At 38.5% G+C, this 15037-nt stretch overlaps 1 protein-coding gene across 2 annotated transcripts; it reads left to right on the top strand.

Moving 5' to 3' along the window:
* Window positions 1-750: 750 nt before the first annotated feature.
* On the top strand, window positions 751-14867 carry LOC134193004 (ralA-binding protein 1-like). 2 transcript variants are annotated; one of them, XM_062661782.1, is made up of 15 exons: window positions 751-918; window positions 2383-2525; window positions 4016-4147; window positions 4212-4289; window positions 6285-6410; window positions 6467-6573; window positions 7399-7529; window positions 8497-8580; window positions 9875-9962; window positions 10026-10158; window positions 13807-13859; window positions 13914-13985; window positions 14097-14177; window positions 14502-14564; window positions 14641-14867. In XM_062661782.1, exons 1-15 carry the CDS (start codon window positions 764-766, stop codon window positions 14740-14742), a joined length of 1548 nt encoding a protein of 515 aa, XP_062517766.1. In that variant the 5' UTR covers window positions 751-763; the 3' UTR covers window positions 14743-14867. The 2 variants fall into 2 exon arrangements, with proteins under 2 accessions (XP_062517766.1, XP_062517765.1); XM_062661781.1 differs by having other exon boundaries at window positions 14088-14177.
* Window positions 14868-15037: the final 170 nt, after the last annotated feature.

Genomic DNA, 15037 nt, shown 5'->3' with positions numbered 1-15037 from the left:
TCGACTCTGAATTAGAGGCGTGGCATATTGTCTCACTGTAGATTATGCTCTGTGGTGCTGGCTAGTAGGTCTCAACTCATATCAGCACTCGAAAACGTCATGATGCACCCTAGAGTTTACTGACCATCAATCGTCAGGCAGCTTGTAGAATTAGCCATACCTAGATACCAGCGTATGATCGCACGCGAGCACGTATTCTAAGTGAAGAAACCTCCGAGATTTGCGTATAGTAAACTAGATTGCTCACTAACATGCTAACTTGTACAACTGCATGATTATAGTGCAACATACTGGGGTCAAATCTAAAGCCGCACTAAAATGGTATGCATATTTCATGGTTCCAACAAATCTTGTAACATACTCTAGACTACTGTACCCGTGGTAAGCAAGCGTGCTGAGATATAAATATTGATGTTACCACGTACGTTACTCTCAGTCCACAAGGGATGTGCTGTCTCCCCCTTTCAGCCATGCACGCTATGCAATGACGCAAATTGTCAGGTTCACGTAACCTTGTCGTCCTTTTCTCCAGCACACACATCCTAGATTGCTTGCAACGCCATCTGTACTTGCAGTAATCTTTCTACCCAACAGAGAGTAACGACACAGTAGCGTAAGAAGATTTAGTTCACGAGCGGGGGGAGGATGTGCTATGAGTAAGCAAAACTACCTCGCTTGCCAGACCGTAAAGAGATTTGCAAGGTCACTGTAGAAATTTAGCGCACACTCATAGTATACGGGTTACTGTATTAGGGATAACGCGATGACGACGGACTTTGCTCTGATTTGGGACAGTGATGTGAGTGAAGATGAATTCAAAGACGAAGCAAACTTGACAGAAGAGCAATTTCACAAGAAGCAGGCTTTGATGCAAATGATTCGAGCAGGTTTCCCGAATGATGACGTACTAGAAGGAAGGTCGGTGTGTCTTGCGCACGCACACACACACACACACACACACACACACACACACACACACACACACACACACACACACACACACACACAACACACACACACACACACACACACACACACACACACACACACACACACACACACACACACACACACACGCACGCACGAATCCCCCCCACACACACACGAATCCCCACACAAACCCCTACACACAAACCCCCTCGAACCCCACATGATCCCCACGTATCCCCCCACATAACCGACCCCCACGCACAACCACTTCTCTAAAAATTTTGGTTTTCTGACCTCAATTTCTTATGTTTAATTAATTTTGGGCGGGACGCCAATAATAAGTTTATTATATTTACAATAATTCTGTTTTTTTGTAAAAGTAGACCTATTTGTATATTATTTTTTTTGCCAATAATTGGCATGAGGATTGGTGCAAATATTGAATGTACAATTTACAAGACAACACACTCTTTTGAGGAAATTCCCTAATTGTTTGATAGATGCTCAAATGTGGATAGAAACTTTGCCAACTCATTCTTGGAGTGTCATGATGACATTTTTTTAAAATAATGAAAATATTTGAATGAGGTAGTTGTCAGCTTGGCAATATCATGAAATTGTCAAAAGTCTTGTTGGAACTGAGGACGTCCAAAAAGGTCATAGGACTCTTAATGCAACATGTTTGATACTTCCTTGCTTTGCTATAGCTAAACCAGCTATCTATTTTATTAATTTAGTTGTAAAGAAACGAGTATCAAATGGTTGGATTACTTATATTACTCTAACTTTCAACAAGGAATTAAGTGTGTGTGTGTGTGTGTGTGTGTGTGTGTGTGTGCGTGTGTGTGTGCGTGTGTGTGATAGGTTACGAAACATGCAGCTGCTGCACTATTTAGCCTCGATGCTAGGCCATCTTTGCCTTAGTTGATGGACTATCGCACATGATTATGCGGCACATGACCAGAACAATGTGTCTGAATATACTTTTGCTAATTTTTGTGCTGGTCTGACACTATTCAAGCACCATTTGGCTATCATCATTAATGATCGATATCAATCATTAACATAGCAGGAAAAAGTTCCATTATACCGCATGTATCAATACTTAAGTTTTTGTTAAGGATATTTGCTCTATTTCCTGCATGGAGAGACACCGCTTACTAGATCCGGTCACATAATTGCAAATCAGCACTGTAGAATATTTAGCAAAGAAATGGATTATGACAAGCACAACACAATTTGACATATGTATGCAACTACTTTGTCTTGTAACTTTGGGTTGATTCCACGATGGGGTGTGACCATTTCTCGGCAGCTCCTTATTCATTTGCTGTGTGTGTGTGTGTGTGTGTGTGTGTGTGTGTGTGTGTGTGTGTGTGTGTGTGTGTGTGTGTGTGTGTGTGTGTTCGTGTGAATGAAAATTGTATTTATGTTGAAATATTTTTGCAATAGGTTTGGTAATGAAAAACTACCAAAAGTTTCCTTGAAGCAACGGATTGTGGAGAGATCAAAAGGGACTGGAGCGGCACTGAAGAGCAAGCTGAAACGAAAACGTAAGGAACAAGATGAAAAACATCAAAGCCATCCTACAGCTGGTAAGCCATAACTCAACATCTTAAAATAGTAGCAAACTATTTTGTGTGTAAGTAGTGTTGAAATTTATTTTACATTATTGTTGAATTTAAGGAAGGAAACCAATTTGTGTCATAAAAGATTTTCTACCTGAAATGTTTCGAGCAGTCTGTTGTTGTTTACATATGCAAATCTTAAGTAATATGCTCTCAAATAACAACAGTAGAACCTCGCCAATCCGATTCTCACTAATCCGCATCCTAGCTGATTAAAATTACCTTTAGTGCTCTGCCTCGCATACCCAGATCATAATAGGAATTCCGAGGCAGCTTGATCTGGAGTTCGTGTTGCATTGAAGTGATTGTCTGGTCTTCAGCAAATGTGTGTATTTGACTATTTCGAATCCTTACTGTCACAGTATTTAGAAGTATGTGGTCATTGCAGCTGTGTGTCATATACCATAAACATGACATATAGAGTAGACTCGACCCAGTCTCTCTCCACCCTCAATTGCCAGTCCGGGGAATGACGAGGGCAGAGAGAGACTGGGTCGAGTCTACATATGGAGACATATTTAATTGCACCAGTGGTTTGGATGTTCGAGGTAAGGTTTGGTCCTCTGAGACTGTGTTTTATAATCTGAACGACTTTGCTACTCTGAAGAGGGCTTGGCACCGAGCTGTTTGGATTAGCGAGGTTCTACTGTACTGTGAATTAATCATTGATGCACTTAGCAGAAAAACAAACATGCATAGCTATACCTTTGGTTTCATACTGGTCGACTGCTCGTTGCTGGTCACACGACATTTGTAAAGTGTTGTGTGACTAGTGTTTAGTAGATGGGATTAAATATACGAGTTTTACTTGGTTGGACATATCTAACCTACGATTTAAGAAGAATGGTTACACTTATGTGCTGTTAATAGTTTTAACTGTGCAAATACGGAGTCTTTGATTGGACAGGTTAGCTAGCATTTCAGCATGATATGTAGTTGTCGTTCTGATCTGCTGAAGTCAAACAAATTAACCAGAAGACAAGCTACGCTGAGCACTTGGTGTTATTACCTGCATTTTGAACACGGATAAAGTGATAGTAATTTTTTGTTTAAATCTAATGATAATTTTAAGAAAGGAATCTTTTATTGTTGATTGCCATGTCAAAGCATGTGACCACTACTGGAAAATGTATGATCTGATGATTTTCTTGGTATACATATTAGTATTTGGACTGTCGCTACTGACTCACATGTGCACAGTCACTTGTGCCTTTTGTCAAAAATGGACTAAACTGTATGATTGAGATTTCATCATGCAATACAGACATTTGCAAATGAATTAGTTATTCTCGATTTCCTTCTATTGTGTGGCTTAATCTGAATTGTGTTATGTTATTTTAACTGCAAAGAAAATTATAATGATTTACTATGTGTATGAATGCGAGTAATATGGAATCCAGTTGTTATTAACAAGATGAAACAACTTTAGTAATTTGCGACTTTCTCAATTTATGTAGACGCAGGAGACAAAGCTGATTTGCCGGTTTTTGGTATTCCTATTTCATTGGCTGTCGAGAGAAGTCGACTGTGTAATGGCATCGAATTACCTACCGTGTTTAGGCTGTGTCTTGATTATCTGGAGAGAGAAGGTTAAGAGACAGAATGAATTATGTGACAATGTAATTGTCGATACGTGTTTTTGTTATGAATCAGGTTTGAGTCACGAGGGTCTCTATCGTGTGTCTGGAGTGAAGTCTCGTATTGAAGCTGTTAAAACACAGTTCGATCAAGGTAGAGATCTTGTGTGTCTTTCTGATGTTTTGTTTGTTGTTTGTATGTTTCCTGTGATTGCAATATGTGTCACATGTCTTCATCACATACAGTTGAGCAGGGCACAAAATAACGACGGGACATTTACCGGACGAAATGGTGGTTTGTCCGCTCGTTTGCAACTTTGTCTGGAAACTTATGTGGTCAAATTTTCAGTACCAGCTTTTTGTAATTTTTTCTTTCTGTTGAGTTTGCGTTGACCTATTACATCCTATGCTACACTGTACAGTTAGGTTCAACAAGTGTTCATTCACTGTGGTGTTAGCAGATCTTTACACAGTAGGACCACTAAACCAGGTTATCATAATTAAATAGAGACGTTTTGGCATCTATATGATAACACACCAAGCATCCACTCACATAACTTCGCTCAAATATTCAAGCATCTTACCCTCCTTTGTCTGTCCTACAACGTGCATTGAAACGTAACAAATGCATGTGAATGTTGTGCAGTTTCGAATGGCATCAAGATCTTTGCGTAGTTTCTACACACACCCATGCAGCATCTGCTCTTAGTACAGCATCTGATGGTGTGTGCTGCACTTTTACTGATCTCGATCAACTTTGTTCTTGGTTCTTGTTCTTGTTGCAATTGCCTGCCTAACTGAGGTCAGACTTGTCACTGTAATTAGAAAGTGTAGATCGCAACTGAGACGCTGTAAATTGCATGTACAGAGAAATGACCTGATCTCTGTTTTCATGCTGACATATAATTATTTAATTTTGTACTTAAAACATTCTGCAAAAAATCTTCTATATCCGGTCAAAGGTGAAGATGACAGGATGACAGGACATCATGTCCGATGATTTTGCAGACGTTATTTTGCACCCTCATTGAGTTACATCAGTGAAAACGATTGAATTTCTATTAGATTAATGGTTCCAGTTGAGAAGAGACCTTTATACCACTTTGTGACACTGTCGTAGCCCTTTTGTTTTATGCTGTTAGTTTGAGGAAATTTCTGACCGGGTAAGAATTGTTAGCAAATTATGTCAAGAGATGAAGGTGTTCTCAGATTGTGTCTAATCTGGACTACCATCTTGCTAAGGAGCAACAGCTGTGAAAGCTTGTGACATGTATTGTATTGTGACATAGAATGTGGTCACATGTGACTTGGAACGAGTGGGTATGACAGACAACCCAAAAGTGTGTGTGTGTGTGTGTGTGTGTGTGTGTGTGTGTGTGTGTGTGTGCTTGTATGCGTTTACGAATTCAAGCAATCAATCAAATTCGTATATGTGTGTGCATGTGTATATTTTATAGCTTTTCTGCAGAAGTTTCTTTCCAAACTGAGCCGAGCCAAGCCAACCCCTGCCAGAGAGCTAAGCCATCCCCTCTCCCCCTTTATACGACGTTCAGAAAGGCGAACCAGCGTACTTTGTGGTTGTGTCTTTTACTATGCACGGCCACGTGTACACCAGAAACGTTCGCACTATGCGATGTGAGAAAGCCTAGCTAGGTGAGTATGATGCTGGGGTGAGGGCCTGGCTACATGAGACGACAGTTCGGCCATTGGTTACTGTTTACACAGTGAATGCAATCCGAGCCGAGTTGAGCTAACTGTGCTGGCACAGCAGTTTGAGATGTACCATTCCAGCTCGGCTCAGCCTGCGTTCACACTACTTTCAAAAGCAAGCCGACTGGTGCCGGCCAATGATGTCCTGGTTACAAGTGCCCATGCGAGCGGACTATTAGATGCACGTATTAAAGTGTACTTTTTTTTATCATTTGCTTTCTATTGTTTTCGTTCTTAACCGTTTCTTTTGTTGGTATGCATTTGTTGCTGTGCTTTGTGTTACTGCACTTTTTGTATTGATATCTTAATTCAGATAATATATTCACCAAGCCATTGCTTCTGGACTTTGACAGCATGCTAAACCATGTGACATTTAAGAAGTGTCATTCAAACATAACAACGAGCCATTCTGAGATTAATGCAATTGATTGTATTTTAGGCCAGACAGTGGATTTTGAGCAGACAGACATTAACACTATTACTGGAGCTCTCAAGTTATACCTACGTGAGCTACCTGAAAACATTCTAACACCAGAGTTGGCGCCTGAGTTTGAAAATGCTGGAAGTAGGAGCTTACAGTTTGTTGGTGACAAAACAAATATAATTTGTACGTTCGTAAAGGAGAGAAAAATGCTGCTCAACTGGGAGAGCTGTTTTCTCAGCTACCATCGTGCAACAAACTGATGCTGACGTGGTTACTTTTGCATATGAAGCACATCACAGAAAATGTGAGTTGACTTGATTTGATTTGTTTCTGTTTTGTGGCATTGTATGTATATTACTGCTTGAGGTAAGTCAAATATGTTACTATATTGAAATGCACATGTCCTATTATGGCGTAGGTACTCTTAGGTGTTTTGTTTAGCCATATTGGATCAATGCAAGGAGGAAAAAGTAGTATTATTATGAAGCTTGTTTGGACAATGTTTCATTACATTATCGAAATTGGATTTGGTAGACTGTAATGTACTAGTTTGGACTTCTTTATTTTTTGTATTTTTGTATGTATGTATGACTGTGTGATTTGATGTTTATGGAAAATTATAATGTTATTTATGGATATTTTAGCTATGCTAATCAAATTATGTATTCTAATCCTTTGTTACTGTTATTGTTGATTAACAAGGTGGGCCAATAGATATGTAGATACAAGTATACTGTAAAACTTTATATAGTGGTGGTTAACTTACACGCTGTACAGATAGCATATAAATACTGATATATCTATGGTAAAGCAGTTAATTTTACTGCAAGCTGTTGGTTATACACAAACTGAATTGTGCCTACTAATGGTCTGTATGTCGAGAGTCAATCATTTTCTCATACGTCATCTATACTAGGCTATGCATAGATTATGAAATCCGGGAATAAGCCTTAAATCGTTCTGATTGAATGTAGCATTTGTCTACACTTGATGTTGTAGTCATGAAGTTAGAATATTGATATGTATACTTATATATATATATATATATATATATATATATATATATATATATATATATCACTGTGAGCAGATTGTTGTCCGTTGGTAACTCAATGTTGTTTCTGTGTAGAGTGCAGTGAACAAGATGAGTGGCCCCAATCTTATTATTGTCTTCAGTCCTACTCTGCATATCAGCCAGAATCTTCTTAACTTTATGTTTCAAAATGTTGATCTCTTAGTAGGAGATGCAATAATAGAAAGGTTTGTTATTTTCCTTGAAATATATTGTTTTTCTTGAAACATAGTTTGGTGAGTATCTGTATATGTATGAAATGCTTCAAATGTGTACATGTAGTTAATGTTTAATTAACCATTGTCACTAGAGGCACAGTTAGCCATTGTCAGTAAAGGCACAGTAAATATTGGCAAACTATTTTGAAGAGCGAGTTTTTAGAATTTGATTTATAATGTATTTATCTGGCAAACATGACTATTTCTTGTTAATGAATGCAGTGCACAAGTTGTTCATGATGGTTGGAAACATTTAACTACATAAATGTCATACAAGTACTTTAGTTGCTATATTTGTTGCCAATATGTTTGTGTCATCATGGTTTGCAATATGTTGCATACTTGCATATTTGAGTGAAATCCAAATTTTGGTTATGCTTATATTTCCACATGGATGTGCTTGTGATGGCTTGTTTTAGATATCCTAAATTTAACAACTTTGTAGCATCAGCAACAGCTTTATGTTCCACAAGAACAAGTAAAACAATTTACTCGAATTGTATAACACTAAGCAATTGGAAGAACTTAAGTGTGTTGTCAGGAAACATAGTGATTTAATTAGTCATTGCGCATGCATACAGATTTGTGAGACTAAAGGGATCTCAGAGAGAGCACATGCAATCACATTTATGTTTAGGTCGGAGTTTTGGCAATGTGCGATTGCTATTTTGGTTTACTAGTGTACTTTGTATTACATTCACTTCTAGAAGTGACTCACTAACTCTCTAGCTAACGGATGTATGGTGTGACATTACAGACAAGCAGGTTTGTAATTGGTATAGTTGAAAATACACATCAAATTGAATGAGCATAGAATACGGCCATACTAGCTGTTCAGTATCATGATTAGTGTCATAGATATATAATTGTAAATGGATGCTGCTAACTGGGATGTACCGGCGTTACTGTTTAGTTATGTTTTGTATTGTATTTGAAGGTACAATCCAAGTGAGGCTCAGCGTGCTAGTCGCAGAAGTCTGAGAATGATGAATACGTTAGAAATTGGTTCTGTTGCACCAGAGTGAGTATACTTGTCATTAACAAAGAGCTATTGCGTTGTCATTAATGACCATAGACCTAAACAGAATTCTTGCATAGGTATGAGAAGAGGGTTTAGGATGTATGCTGTACTCACGTACTGGTAGCATACACTGCTCTTGATGTTCTATTGTACTATGAAATTTTGGCTCCATCAATCTTTTGCAAAATGGTTTAATATGTCTATTTTTAAATTTTGGCAAATATTAATTAATTTGGCGATATGCAGCTGCAGTGGGCTCATTTACTGCAGCGTACCTCCCAATTCTGGCTCTTGTCTCTGGTGTGTACTCGTTGTAGTTCACACATGCATGTGACTTGCCAGTGGATCTGGAGCTCTGTGACCTAACACAACTTACACCATAGTTGGCTCATTCTACTTTCCTCTTTGGAAAAGGAAGATGGTCCACACATCGAGAGAGAGAGAGAGAGAGAGAGAGAGAGAGAGAGAGAGAGAGAGAGAGAGGGAGGGAGAGAGGGAGGGAGGGAGGGAGGAGGGAGGGACGGAGGGAGGGAGGGAGGGAGGGAGGGAGGGAGGGAGGGAGGGAGGGAGGGAGAGAGAGTGGGAAGTGAGGGGCACTCTATTGTTTGATAGTTTGAAAGTACCTGTGCAGCGCCACGAATTTGCAACAACAGATGTGCGCATGTGCGACGAGACATTTGAAAATTTGGTGAATTCTAATTTGGCTATTCAATTGCCAATTGCCATATTGCCAAATTAAAACTGTCGCCAAACTTTCCTGGTCTACGGTATATGCACTACGTTTCTGTAATAGTCTACTCGACACGATTACTGCAATGTCATAAAAAGCTTGACGTGTTTATAGTTTGGATAAAATCTAACCTCCATTTTGTCTGAAGATTGTTCAGGGACGGTCATCATTGAGGCAGAGAGGGTTATCGTATGATTGCATTTGTCCAGACCATGTCTGGCATAATGAGGCACAACAAAGATGCAGCATTCTAAACTTACAATGCCTGTTGACAATTAACAGTCAGATCAAAGTAACCATGTATGCTGTTTGAGCACCAGTTTACACTCTAAAGGCTAAATTGGATTAATTAAGGGTGAACTTGATGTAGCCTAGTACACTTGATATTTCAAGCTACACTAAAGATGTCCATTGTAAGGACGCACTTATTCAGATAGGGGCTTATTAATATTGAACAGTTTTGTTAATAATAATTTCAAAAAGCACATTTGACCATTTTTACCACCTTGGCGCTGTTAATAAGATTGACTCTTTTTGGATATTTACAGTACTGTTGTGTTGCAGGTTTGTGTCCAGTGAATTAAAGAGATTGTCTAGTGTTTTGGAGCTGTTACACTCTGAACTACAGTCATATCAGCTCACTGTTGAAGAAGTAACGCAGTTCACAAGGTGATAAGTTGTCAGTTTAGGTGTTGTAAAACAAATATGCTGTTAGAGAGCAACACGAGAGGAAGAGATTTGGTCAGTTCAAAGGGTGCTTACGCAGCTGAAAAGGAGAAACAGGCAGATGAAAGGAATGGGAAAGGCCTTGTCTACAGATGACTTGTTAGCAGAGACAGAGCAAGAAGGTAAACATAATGAAATATAATTGATAGAAAAGAATCAGTAACTGTACTCTTCCATTACTGTAATTTACATACTATGGTACTCCCTTGATTATTACCGCACCGCCAAAGGTTGGCCAGAGTCAAAGGTCAAATATGGGATGGGCCTTTTAAAAAACTTGACACCTAAAGTTGTTAATTTGCGGAAGTGATTGATTAAGTATCTTAAACAGCATATTTGTATTGCTACACTTTTAGTAGAACTTCAAGCCACCGCCACTACATATAATATAGAAACCTAATCTACTATATGGTATGTTGGTCAGCAAACTGTCAACATGTGGTGCAGGCATGTGCAATGATGCCAGCTAGCAAACAGTCACTGTGGAAAGCAACATTTAGCACTAATTTAAGGACGACGAGGTGTGAAAGTCTGAGAGCCTTTGCCAAAGTTGGGACTGGGGCTTACTTGAGCCCTGAAGTGACAATCAAGGGAATACAGTAAATACAAAAGTGGTAATTGCCTATGAGGTTGTGTATGCTGTGATGGAGACCATTGTCAACATCTATTGTAGAAATCTGCTTAATTTTGTGTGTTACGTCTAGTTTGCAATAGTTGTGACCGTTTAGTTGAATTGCTGTCAAACGGTTTCTGGTATTATTTTTCACTTTTCACTATAATGTTTGTCTTATTGTTTGTACATTAGTCGGTAATGTTTCTTCAGTTTGTTAGTTTGTAATTTCAATTTTCTTTATATCTAATTGCTAGGTGAGTTCAATGGAGACAACAGGGTGATAAACCCTATATCATCCCATTGTCCAGGACGACGGGATGATATAGTATATCAACACTAGAGCTGATATGAGTTTTACAACCAAGCATGCTGCTTCAAATGGCAGTGGACTAGCTTGGAATCACACATCAAAACGAGATATAAATTATTTATCACATGCTACCGAGGCTATATCAAATTTATCAGAGTCTCCACTCTCGGTGTACTCGATAATTCCCTAGGCAAATTGTATTGCGTGTCGATCTGGTAAATCTGATATTGCCCTCGTAGTATAATAATAATAATAACAATAATTTATTTTTATCACACCATCTGGTGTAGTTCTCTCTTAGGGGCAACATAAAACCACATGCACATGCGGACAAATGACATAACTAACACACAAAATACTCAACCTACATGTAAATATATTTCCATCTATCATATTCAATCCGTGTCTAGGATAAATACGTCTAACTATTAGCAATGCTAGTCCTCTCACAAGTTCATTTCTTGATTGTGTAGCCTGTTTAAGGAATTTAGCCTGTAGTATTTCATCTTAAGAGATGCCCCAACAAAACCAGGAATTTTTTTCCACTATAGAGTCTCTTTGTCTCATACCAAGTCCACGAAGAATACCTTTTCGATACGCTGTGTAACAGACGTCTCAACTAGACTTTTTTCAGAGTTCCACAAATGACTTCCATATGTGAGAACTGGAATAGTTGACTTTCCATGACCTTCATCCACACACTATCTTTTGAACAACTCCACCAAGTCGGCTAATGACACCATTCACAGCAGCATAAATTTCCTTTTTGCTTCCAATGTGCTCTGTACCATACAGTAATTATTCATGATGACGCCCAAATATGTTATTTCCCCCTCGTTTGGTAATCTATTGCCATTGAGAAAAATGTCTAATTCACTAGAGTGTTTCCATCGTTCTGCTTGAATGTAATCACGACTCTCTCTTGGTGTTGTATATCAGATGATGCTTACTGCATGCTCAGTACATATATCTAACATTTGTTGTAGTCCAGCAACACTTGGAGACACTAGTGTTATGTCGTCTGCGTAAGTCAAGCACCCCAGGTACAGACCTGCTATTTTAGCTCCGACACCAGAAAAGCTAAGCTGTGTCAAAAGATCATCTATATAGAGATTGAACAGAGATGGAGACAAAACACTTTCTTGTCATACTCCATTTCCAACCCCAAAATGTAAGGAACAATTGTTGTTCCACTTAATTTTCCTTTTTTTGACCTGAGTACCACTTGGCAAGAAATTTAACCAAATATACAGGAGCACTTCTATCCAGTAACTTGTTAAACAGACAATAAAAGGAAACTTTATCATATGCTTTATGTGATAACCTATATTTGTTTCTTTGTTTGTCTGTCTTCCTCCCTAAAACAGCTTCTATACTTTGCACCAGTAGTGAAGTTGTGAATAGCTGAATTTTATTGGTAACACTATAATGATTAAGTGTTAGCGCATTTTCGCTAGACTCGTACCAGGACTCTTCTCGTGCTTGTATAGCCATGCACGTGCGTATACGGGTGCATGAGAAGAGACCTAGGGTATGAGTCTACATTTTCACTAAGTTACCAACAAGGTTCTGTCTTCATTATTGAAATTCTGTGTCAATAATTACTGATTTGTTATTGTACCCTAAACACTTACACTGTTGGTACGTTGCTCATAGGCTTAATTAATTAATACAGTTAGTGTATTTTCACTAGATTACGAATGAGAGTCTGTCTCCTTAGTTGAGAATCTGGGTCGGTCATTGCCTGATTTGTCTTTAACTTGTTTAAATCAGCAAATATTTTTGTTATGGATGTGCACTTCAAACAGAGAAAACAACAGGTCCATGTGTGTTGTTTTTCTATCTCGTTTCGTACAATTTTATGCAACACTTATCTGAATGTTATTGTGTTACTGTGCAAGAGGATCCACCGAATGACAAACTATTAGAATTGCTTAACATTAAAATTCAGTTATAAGTGATGAAAGATATTATGGGTTGATTTTATACTTCTATTTGGGGTTAAAGGACAACAGAGTATTTAGAATTTGATGCCAACATTGCCAAGACACAGGAATTTGCTCTCTAAGTTCAAATGTTTTACAATGATTGTTTTACCTGTGTACACTGATTACACTGATGACATGTACTGTGTAAAGATTGTCGGCTATGGCTGTGCATTGATGAAGTGGGTGATCTAATCTCAACTGATATACAACAGTTAGTGAAAGAGAAACTGTATGTAGACTTACATTTACTGCAAGTGATAAATGCATTGTATATTGTCACAATATAAAAAGCAAGGGTACTGTAAATCAAGAAATTTTTGGTGGCGTAAAAATTTCAGTACATAACTCCTGAAAAGTCCTTGTGGGCAGCGATCTATTTTGGTGAAACTCATCGGAAGCTTGAGACTCCTGGCTGGATGCACAGTGTACTACAACTTACAACTACGCAGTTGTTCAACACAAGAGTAGATGTGCACTATGTAGTTAGATAATATTTGCAATAATTTACCATGTTTACAGGCATTGCTGTTGGCTCTTAAAAGTTTTGACAATTTTCACAAAATTTAGGTAGAGAATTAAGTTAGGTACTTCATAGTCCATACCAAAATTACTGAAATACATTGCCACTGAAAATTTCTTGGTTTACAGTAGTGAGACTCAGTATTGCTAGAGATTGAGAATTTATGATCTTCTCTTTATAAATGCCAAGAATGATTACACATTCTGTAGCATATTTTAATGTATCACGAATTGATGTATGAGTAAGTGTATTTTTAAGGTTGTCGTTGTTTCTAACCCTACGATTGAAAATAGAATAGTAAAATATAGAATTGCTCTATTGACAATGAGTTCTATCTAGAGTCATATGATGAACTATGGAGGGAAGAATGTGAGTTGCGTATCGAATGTGAGGTAAGACATTTACTACATGCATCTACATGGTTGCTTATACACTATTTTGTTCAGGAGTTGGAACATATGGAAGAGCAGTTTCGAAAGGATATAGACACAGAACAAGCAGCGGTTGACCAATTGAAAGTATGTGCTGATGGTTTTGGTCTGTGGTAGAGTTGATGATTGAGATGACAGTGATGCTTGCAGAATGTTAGGCATACCTGTATTTAAATGTATTAGTGCTAGTTGTTGCAGGCAAACATTGATGAACTCAAATCAACTTTACCTCAAGACTATGTACTTCAGGCTCATTCCGATACAGCAGACATTGATTTGGTAATCAATTTGTGATGTTTGTGACACGTACTATACTTACTGGTTACATGCATGTAAAAACCTGGCAAATTGTGCTGTGTGTATGAGTGTGTGTGTGTGTGTGTGTGTGTGTGTGTGTGTGTGTGTGTGTGTGTGTGTGTGTGTGTGCATGCGTGCGTGCATGTGTGTGAGTGAGTGCATGCCTGCATGTGTCTGTCTTTGGCTGTGTGTGTGTGTGTGTGTGTGTGTGTGTGTGTGTGTGTGTGTGTGTGTGTGTGGTGTGTGTGTGGTGTGTGTGTGTGTGTGGGTGTGTGTGGGTGTGATGTGTATATATTATTTATGTAGAGTGGTTGTGAGGATGAGAAGCAGATTATCAATCATCTCAATGACCTCATCAAAGACCTCTTGGTGAGAAATACTCTCCTTGCATTTTGGCATGTGAATGACTCAGTGATAATGATCAATTTTGTCTATAAATGTCTAGGAGGAACGTGATAACTATGTGGCCGATATTGCCCTAGAGCACGAGGTTAGTGCAAAAGTAAGAGCACAACTCAGGCTCGCCAAATGTCCTGAAGCCTCTTGATGCAAGAAACCCAAGTTCAACACAACTGACAGAGCATGTATGATGCGATCAGAACAATATCTTGACATACCCATCATGTGTATATATCTGGTGCTGCAGAATAAAAGTAATAATTCCTTTTCTGTCTGAAGAGTGTGTAGTTGGCATACGGTAGTCTGTAGACTCACGTGCAGTACTGTAGTTGGGGGTACATACTCTGTAGCATGTATGTGTAGGCATTTGTCTGATTAACTGATATTTAGATAGATCACCTCATATCTATTTCTTTGAATAATGGCCGGCCTCGAACAGAAGC

The sequence above is a fragment of the Corticium candelabrum genome, chromosome 17 (genome assembly GCF_963422355.1).
Source record: "Corticium candelabrum chromosome 17, ooCorCand1.1, whole genome shotgun sequence".
NCBI classification, from domain to species: domain Eukaryota; kingdom Metazoa; phylum Porifera; class Homoscleromorpha; order Homosclerophorida; family Plakinidae; genus Corticium; species Corticium candelabrum.
The sequence above is the reverse complement of the archived record's forward strand: the minus strand, read 5'-3'. Positions and strand labels throughout refer to the sequence as shown.

Coding starts and splice junctions, on each gene's coding strand:
- LOC134193004 (XM_062661781.1), top strand. CDS start 764: ATGACGACGGACTTTGCTCTGATTTGGGACAGTGATGTGAGTGAAGAT. Junction 2,526..4,015: donor TCAAAGCCATCCTACAGCTG/GTAAGCCATAAC, acceptor CAATTTATGTAG/ACGCAGGAGACAAAGCTGAT. Junction 14,565..14,640: donor ACCTCATCAAAGACCTCTTG/GTGAGAAATACT, acceptor ATAAATGTCTAG/GAGGAACGTGATAACTATGT.